The 9877-nt window shown below is 38.4% G+C and overlaps 1 protein-coding gene across 1 annotated transcript; it reads right to left on the bottom strand.

Annotated features, from left to right (window-relative positions):
• Positions 1 to 6112: 6112 nt before the first annotated feature.
• Positions 6113 to 6763, bottom strand: LOC137644419 (uncharacterized). The gene has a single exon (XM_068377398.1). The coding sequence runs from the start codon at positions 6761 to 6763 to the stop codon at positions 6113 to 6115; it is 651 nt and encodes a 216-aa protein (XP_068233499.1).
• Between the last annotated feature and the right edge of the window lie 3114 nt (positions 6764 to 9877).

Here is a 9877-nt window from a genome sequence, read left to right as displayed (position 1 = left end):
AGAGGAATAAAAGAACGTAACCAAAATATTGAAGACCCCCATCAAAATAGAGAAAATAGAGAAGGGGATGTGAATTCTCCCGATAAGCATTCAGAATACGGGAGCGGAGAGAGAGGAGAGAGAGAGAGAGGGAGAGAGAGAGAGAGAGATATGAGCGGCAAAGGTGAATATATGTGGGTGGCCGAGGACATAACCAGGGGTGTCCAGAATGAATGCCCTGATGATGCAGGTTTGATTGACTTGGGAGGTTGGGACATAAAAGAAGTCCGATAGGGACAGAAAAAAGAGGAATAGATGGAAGGAGTGCGAGCAGTGATTAAAGGGGAATCGGAGAGTTGTCAGTCATTTCTGAATGTGCCTCATGAGAATTTTTTTTTATAGAAAATTATATCTTGTATATTTACGAGAAGAGGGGAAGGGAATTTTGTGCACAGGTAGGTCTTCCTCCCTCTTTAATTAATCAAACCATTCACATTGTACATGCAAATCCATATGCAGGGCATTTAGGGATTGAGAGAACATTAAGGAGAGCACGTGAATCCTTCTTTTGGTTGGGAATGAAAATATCTATAGAGAATCAAAGAAAATGTTGTCATGATTGTAACTGTTTCAAAGATTCCTATTAAATTTTATAGAGTGCATATGGATGTGGTGGGACCATTTCCTACTGGTTTAACACAACATAAGTATATACGTGTGTTTGTGGATGCATTTACTCGGTCCACTCATACTTACGCAATGTTGGATAAATCGGCAAATTCATTAGCCCAGGCACTGAGCTCTTTCATTACCAGGTTTGATTGCCTGAAAATTTTGATAAGTGATAATGGTCTCGAATTTATAAGTAAGGTGGTGAAATCGGTCACGGACTTGATGAAAATTGAACATTTTTCAGTGACCGCATATAGGATTTCAGAAAATGCCTTAGTGGAATCGCATAATAGGGAAGTAGTGCGAATTTTACGTTACTTAGTGGTCGATGACCCCTTTCATTGGCACGTTATGCCTCCTACAGCTGAGCTAGCTTTGAACATTGCATATAATGCTTCACTCAGGGAGACACCTTTCTTTTTAGTGTATGGACAGGATCCTGTGTTACCCTGTATGGTACTGATTAATTCGCAACAATTGCCAAATTATTCAACTGAGCAATACCCTGTATATTTAATGAATCTATTGAGGAGAGTAATGAACATCACTGAAAGGTTTTTGAAAAGAGCTAAGAAAAAACATACCTCAAAGTATGATGGTCGGTTCAAAATCACATCGGTAAAAGTATTTGTGGGCGATCGTGTGTATTTGAAACGATTACAACCTAGGAAACACAAACTAGAGCCAGAGTATTTGGGTCCGTACCAAGTAAAAATGGTTAAATCTAGTACAGTTGTGATACAAAGCATTATTAATGGCGCAGTGTCTGAACATCATCAGGCACACATACATGTGGTGCCTGTAGAGGTAGTTTTCAAAGGTGTTCCTCCTTACCCTGCATATGTGACATTCCTCGAGTTGATGAATAGAAATCTTTTTTTTCCTTTGCTGTTGTTGTTGTTTGAACAGACCTCATTTCTTCTTTTGACGTGTTTTAAATAAACTTGATGATAACAATATGTTCTTATGTTGTTGCTTAATGTATGTGTAAAGTGTTGTGGTCATTTTGCTGAGTGTGGAAATACGTATAACATTGATGAGTGAACCTAAAAACAATCAGAGGCTCAATAGGTCAGGTGAGATCCATCAGGCGGATGCTGTATTATCCATACATTTATATGATTCCTGGTTGCTGGGGTGGGGGCAGTTCCAGAATAGTAAGTGGCTGAGGGATTTGGGTTCAGCCTTGAGGATAGGTAGTGTTAGAGAATGAGCAGATGTGAATACCTTATGCTTAATGTTATAAGAGAAGGGCGGGAATATGTATGATTTTCTCCGGAAAACGGCTTGTGGCTACTGGTTGATTGTTGCAAGTGCAAGTGTGGTAGTGATTTAATTAAATGGCAAAACGGCAGTGGTGAGTTGTGTTGCAAAATTGTGCCGTAAACCCGGACAAGTAAAATAGAGGGATGAAGGAATATCTATTCCTACCCCTGTCCCGTCCCGGCCGTATTGCCCACTACCAGGGGGAGGTTATTGGTGAGGTTGTGTAAGACTGATGTTGTTATGATTTTTTTTTACACTTTGGGTATTCTGTATTTTAGTTGCAGAGGTCTCAAGAAGAAATGAGTCGAATTATTTATATTGTATTGTGTACATTTTTACATGCAATATTTGATTTCTAATTTTTTTGTGTGGAAGATGTGTTATTTATTTATGTGATTTTTATATATATATATATATATATATATATATATATATATATATATATATATATATATATATATATATATATATATATATATATATATATATATATATATATATATATATATATATATATATATATATATATATGTATATATATATATATATATATATATATAGATATATATATATATATATATATATATATATATATATATATATATATATATATATATATATATATATATATATATATATATATATATATATATATATATATATATATATATATATATATATATATATATATATATATATATATATATATATATATATATATATATATATATATATATATATATATATATATATATATATATATATATAGTACATGCTATGCATATTCCGGGGCGGAGTGTCCTCCATGTATCTTAGACTTGTGAGGGTGAGTGCGCACCTCCTCCCGGAGTGAGGAGCTTCTGGGGGAAGTAATGTCCTAATCCTTGTATGTAGATATGTGTTCTATTTCAACGTGAATGAACCTATAACTTAGCATGTTGTAGCAAGATTGCACTTTTATAACGAGGAGTGTTTAGTTGCCTTTGAGCGCTCGAGTAGACAAGGCTCTCGCCTGGGAGAGTGTCGATTGTGCAGTATAGTGTACTTATAAACCTTTTGTAAAATAAGGCGAAGAAAACCCCTGTTCCGATGTCTCATTATCCGCCAACATGGACATATATATATATATATATATATATATATATATATATATATATATATATATATATATATATATATATATATATATATATATATATATATATATATATATTTGTATAGATATATAATCTTACGAAGCTGGTCTAGTGTAGAGTAAATATTTTATTCATGTATTTCATTTGTGTATTTAAGAAGTTTATAGCCAGCTCGTAAGGTGAGTTCCTCTCATGTAGGTATAAGTAATTGTATGTAAATTGTGTAATATGTTCGTCTTTCATCTTGTTGTATTTTTCATTCAAGTCAGTATATGTAAATTTACGTTATCTTTAAGAATTAATTTTCTATTTTCCATATGTATATATATATATATATGTATATATATATATATATATATATATATATATATATATATATATATATATATATATATATATATATATATTTATATATATATATATATATATATATATATATATATATATATATATATATATATATATATATATATATATATATATATATATATATATATATATATATATATATAACTCTTCTGATTTCAATAATGTAATAGTACCACCTAAATTTACATTGGTGATGCTGTGGAGATGAACCAGTTGGGTGTCATCTGAGACGACGAATTGCATCTGACTCCATTTCAATAGACAGCAAGGTTTCATAACAGTCACCTTGTAATTAGGTCATAAAAATTCAAATAGGTTAATACGAGCACATAGAGACAGAAACAGGTTATCTGTGGAAAGTTGAGAGTGATAATGACAAAATGCAAATAATAGAAATAGTTTTACAGTGTAAGAGCGTATGATACGCATGTGGTACATGGCTCTCCCCGTAAAAAGGACATACATGTGAAATAGGGTACCATGCTCTTGAGAGGCGTCTTATGGGCTGGTCATATGGCAGGAGATATGCAGATTTTAGGCTATGAATGGAGACTCAGTCTTCTTTGCCACAAATGTTCAGGAGGAATGCTTTGGATGTATGGCAGATCACGATGAAAGGGCTCATGTAAGGGGGCATTAAGTAACCCTGGAAAGGTATGATGGGTCGTACGCAACCCCTACAGCATGTTCAAAACCTGTTTTTTTCCCCATAAATCATCAGCTGTCTCAAATATGGAAGTGATCGACCTGCAAGGGGTGACTAGTCTACATGCCATTGTCTGCTTTAGGACTGATTTTCGTCTAACTTCCCTCCTTCCCCGTTTTTTTTACCCCCCAGGGGTCGACCTCGACCCTGAAATACCTTTATAGGGGTAAGTGATCAAACAGCAAAGTTATTACATAATTATAAATTGTCGAACAGTGTTGATACTTGTTTGGTTCTTTATAGTTGGAAAGTGTGGGTGGATGGTGTGTCTACCACTTGCATGACATTGGTTTTGGCTTAGATGCCATATATTGCCATGAGGTCCATTTTCCCTCAAATGCTAATTTCTGAATTATTTTTATTTTTTGCAAATTTCTGATTTTTTTTCTATTTATTTTGAATTTATCTTCAATAATGGCCAGCAGGCAGTATTCCCTCGGCATGGATGTCATCAACACACTTCTAATGGAGTTAAAATGAGATGTTGATGATAATACGGAGCTTGCAACCTCATGTGTTTGATATTTATTTCTCTGATAATTTCTCCTTTGTATTTGTCAATATTTTTCTTAGGTGTATTAGGTACTTGAAATTGATTTATATAGTGTTTTATTATTATTATTATTATTATTATTATTATTATTATTATTATTATTATTATTATTATTATTGTTATAGATCATAGTTTATGTATATATAATAATTTGATATTATTTTACTTTTTATTGGTCAGCAGTTTCTTATTTTGATTTAATTTTACTTTGATTGGCTACCGATTTGCTATTTGATATCCTTTTACTTTTATTAGTTACTAATTCTATTTTCTCTTGCTGTAAGTATGGTATCAATTTTGTGTTGGTCACATCAAGCTTCCTGAAAGGACTCACTGTCATAGCTGCCCACCTAAGACTGACCACATGACAAACACCACTTGTTTGAGGAGCAGGAAGCCTGTTTGTCTATAGCTTTAAACTGTCTTGTATCTGAACTGTACCTGATAGTTATAGCTAGGTTAAATCATGAAACTTTCTTTTTTTACTACTTGTTTGTATAAATACGGAAATTTTAATCTTTACAAAATAGATATCACCCATTTTTTATCTAAAATTTATTTCAAAGAATTTAAATTTTATATGATAGAAATAATTTTCAAACATCCAGAAAGCCATCATATCAGTTTTATTCCAATCCACTAATAATTAGATAAATAAATAACACCTTGAAATTTACATACCTATTCTTCATTTCAAGTGGTAGATTGGGCTGTAAGAGTTGTTGCGGTCTGCGGCCATTTTGTTGACATACCCGAAAGGTAAGTTGGCATATCTCTATATATTCTTGTTCTGTATAGAATTCATGATATTTTGGTACATTTTAATGCATAAATATCATATTTTATAGGAGATACAATGATTTTCATAAGAATTTTTACATTGTGAAACTAGGCCGTCAAAAAATGACCTTTAGATTTCGCCCCTGATATAACAGTAAATTACATCTTAGTGCACATTTTATTATGTATTTCTGTTCTAGGATAATATGAGTTTATTCTATAAAAAAAATTAGCCTCTTCCTATTTCATTTGGGTACCCAAAAATATTCATGAAATTTGGACAAATTCTTTTGGCTAAAAAAAGTTACCCTTTTTTTTCTCATTTCAGATCTTGACTATGTGTATATGTATATTTCTATTTTTTTTTAATATTTACGTCAAGTTTTTTTTTGTATACATAAATTTTTAATATATTTCCAATAAATAGTTATTTTGTAGATGGGTATCATTTATATTTTCAGTAGTTTTTAGCATTCTTTGAAGTATTTTTAGCAATTCAAACAATACAGATTGATGCATAACTAAATTTTTCCTGAATTTGTTTTGGAGTCGGGGTCGCTCGCGACCGAGTATACCCTTAAAGGGGTGTCCGAGTAGCGTACCTATCCAGGGTTAATAGTGAGTTGCTGGTGTCATTGCGCAGGAAAACATTTATTCCTGAGTGCAAATGTGTCTATATGTGTTGCTTAGTTGGGGGATCGTAACTCTGGTGGCATGGAGTAGATTTTCCCACAACGTGACATAGGCACTGGAGATTGTTGGAGGAGGTTGCAGATAGAAAAAACTCAGCAGGGACGACCAACTGGTTGCCATACACCATTTCAGATGCTGAGAGACATTTAGGGCATCTGTAGGAGTGGTCCTTAGTCCAAGGATGACCCAGGGAAGTTGCATAAACTGGTTGGAGTCCTTGCAGTGGGACATCAAAGCTACCTTGAGGGTAATGTGGTAATGTTCAGCCATACAATTGGCTGCAGGGCTGTATGCTGTTGTTTGATAAAGTGTGATACCCAGGAGATTGGCTATTGATGTCAACGATTGAGATATGAAAGTGGTACCCCTGTTGGAAGTAATATGCTCAGGGATACCTAATCTCGCTATCCATCCTGAGAGTGCGGCAGATGTACACGAGGCGGATGTTGCAGTTCCAACGGGAATGGCTTCAGACCAACGACTGTATTGGTTGATGGCGGTAAACAGGTAACGATGTCCTTGTAATGTAGGTAGGAGACCTACAACATCACCGTGAATATTGGCAAAGCACCGCCGAGGTTGAAGAGAGGTACCCACTCCTGAATCCATGTGTCGATGTGCTTTTGAGGTTGGCATGAAGTACAGGCTCGGAGCCAATACTTAGCATCCTTAGTAATGCCATGCCAAATGAACTTTGTCTTTAGCAGGTGTGCAGTAAAATGGCACAAGGGATGTGAAAGACCATGAATGAAATCAAGCACCTATCGGCGCATGGGAGAAGGTATCCATGGTCTAGTTCTACCAATACTGAAATTATAGAGGAGGGTAGCATGGATGTTGTCGAGAGGGACTTCCCCCCAATGGAGGGATGTGCAGGATGTCCTACATGCCTGGTACACTGGTTCTTTTTATTAGGCTTCTGGTAAGGCGTTGTAATCCAATCCCAGTTGAATGGCAGCCAATGTGTTTCTTGACAGGGCATCAGCAACGGGATTAATTTTCCCAGGGACGGGATTGTATTCAGCCACGTCACAGAGATATCAGCGTTGACATGAGGACCAGTCAACGGACTATCAAGTGCAGGTGTGCACCAGAGGCATGTGGTCCATGCAAATGACGAAGGGTGTATCTTCCACAAAAGGGGTGAAAGTGATGAACAGTCAAGTGCACTGCCAGCAATTTGCTGTCGAGGATAGAGTAGCCAGATTCTGCCTTGGACAGTTTCCTACTGGAGGTCAATGTGCGGGCGAGACGATGACCACCTGCTCGAGGGCTGCCCCAATAGCGACGTTGCTGGCATTGGTGGAGGGAAGGAGAGGAGCATGTGACATGGGAAAAGTGAGAGCAGCAGCGGTTAATAGGGCATTCTTTGCATTGCAGATGGCCGCTTTTTGAAGGGGACCCCACTTCAGGTCTTTTGGCCTGCCCTTGAGGGGGGCATAGAAGGGGGCAAGATTGGTGGCAATGGCTAGCAGGAAACGGTGATAATAGTTGATCATGCCAAAGAATTTTTGCAGTGCTCTGACGGTCGAATGCGTGGAGTTCTGAATGGCTGCTACCTTCTCAGGGAGTGGATGGACTCCTTCAGGAGTGATGCGGTGCCGTAAGTACAATACTTCGTTGGCGCCAAAGGTACACTTGTTGTACCGGACTACAAAACTGTTCTGTTGTAGGCAGTCAAGCACGATGTAGGGAAGAGAACACAAGTATGTCATCCACGTAACATGCACAGAAGTGGAGGTCGCCTAAGATGCCGTCTATGAGAAATTGAAAAATGGTCCCTGCATTATAAAGGCCAAAACAAGAGTAATGGAAGGTGTATGTACCAAAGGGGGTGGTTATGGTGGTCTTAGAGATGTCTTCTGGGTTCATGGGCACCTGATAATACCCCTTCAGGAGGTCGAGCATGGAGAAAACCCTCGCTTTGAGCAAGTAGGATGTAACGTCATCAATGTTTTGGAGGGAGTATTGATGTGGTTCTGTGTACATGTTCAGGCACCTGTCATTCCCACACAGATGCAGATTACCATCTTTTTTCAGGACTATGTGTAAGGGTGATGACCAAAGGCTTGAGGCCTTTTAGGAAATGCCCATTTCTTCCATTTCAACAAGGGTTTGTTTAGTGGCTGCCAAACAATATAGTGCTGAATGTCTGAATCTGGCAAACACTTTGGGCCATGTCGTCTTGATATGGTGATAAATGTCGTGTTTTGGGGGAACCGTGGGCGATTGACGAAGTTCTGGATAGAAAACTTCTTGGTATGATGTGAGGAGCTGGGTGTAAGCATCCGTGAGTGTACTGTTGTGGAGAGCGAGGTCGGAGGGGGCAGGTTGGAGAGCCGTCGAGGAGTACGAATACACGTTGACTAACCGCTGGTGAGCTACATCGACCAGGAGGTGGAAGTGTGAGAGGAAGTCGGGACTGAGGATTAACAACGTGACATCAGCTACGAGAAACTTCCCAATATAGTTGGTGCTTCCAAACGATAATGTGAGAGTTTCATAACAGTGATTGGGTACCACAGATCCATTGGCAGCTACTAGACAGATGTTGGCAGACCTAGACAGACTACGTCATGTCCTGAAGAGTTGCCTTGGCAGAAGAGAATGACAATCATCTGTGTCTACCAAAAATCGCACGCCCGTACCAGCGTCATGTAAAAATCAAAGATTAGCGACAGGGGAGGCCACCATCGCAAGTGATGGCCTAATTACTCGTTATTTGGCCACTAACAACCATTCGCAGTTATCTTTGTAGCAGCCCCAAATTTGGAGTAGTAGTAGTATAACTGCAGCTGATGGGTGTTAGGAAGTGGCTGGAGAGGTTGTTGGTTGGGGCTTAAGCGAGAGGTTGTATATGTGGGTGCTGGGCAGTTTTGTCGCCGCTCTGGCACACCCTGGGTGGGCATCTGTGTCCTACCGCATTCGCGTCGGCATGGGTTGATGTTAAATAGTTGTCTACTTCGTTAGGAGTGGAGGCGTTGATGGAGGTCTTGAAGGTGATGAATTGGCTGTCCATAGGGGTATCGACTTTGGTCATCAGGTCCTTCATGGGTAAAATATCGACATCGGGGATAGCAGCATGTACAGGTTCTGGTAGGCGCCGTACCCAAAAGTCATGAAGTAGATTCACTTTATGTGGAAAGCTGTCTGCGGGACGTTGTAATACTGATCATTTCCCTGATGGTAAGCGAAGCCTTTGGTCCCCAATGGGTATTGAGAAAGCTGAAAAAGTTTTGCGATGTGTTTCGCTGGCGATGGTGAGTACTACTCCAGGAGGTATGATATGAGGGCATCGTATGTTATCGGCGTGTCTCCTTGATCATACAGCCAATCAGAGATTTCCGGGAATGTGTCCCCGGGGACCCTCACAAGAACGTAATCTGCTTTGGTACTTGGCTGAGTCCCACCCTTGATGCGAAACTGGACTTCAGCATGCTATAACCAAGCGAACGCTTCTCTGCTGATGAATGACAGTAGTTTCATGGTGGTGTCAGTAGCTGCCAGCGGCATCATCAAAGACACAGCAGTGCAGGGAAAGCAAGAGGGAGCTCAACACTCCGGTGGTCACCAATGTGCAGATGCACCAGTTAGGTTGTAACTGAGAGCCAGCGTAATTGCAAGTTAGGTGGTAACTGAGAGACGGCGTAATTGCAAGTCAGGTGGTAACTGAGAGACGGCGTAATTGCAAGTGACTTTATTTCAACAGACAGCGAGCTTTTA

The sequence above is a fragment of the Palaemon carinicauda genome, chromosome 7 (genome assembly GCF_036898095.1).
Source record: "Palaemon carinicauda isolate YSFRI2023 chromosome 7, ASM3689809v2, whole genome shotgun sequence".
In the NCBI taxonomy this organism is placed as follows: Eukaryota; Metazoa; Arthropoda; class Malacostraca; order Decapoda; family Palaemonidae; genus Palaemon; species Palaemon carinicauda.
The sequence above is the reverse complement of the archived record's forward strand: the minus strand, read 5'-3'. Positions and strand labels throughout refer to the sequence as shown.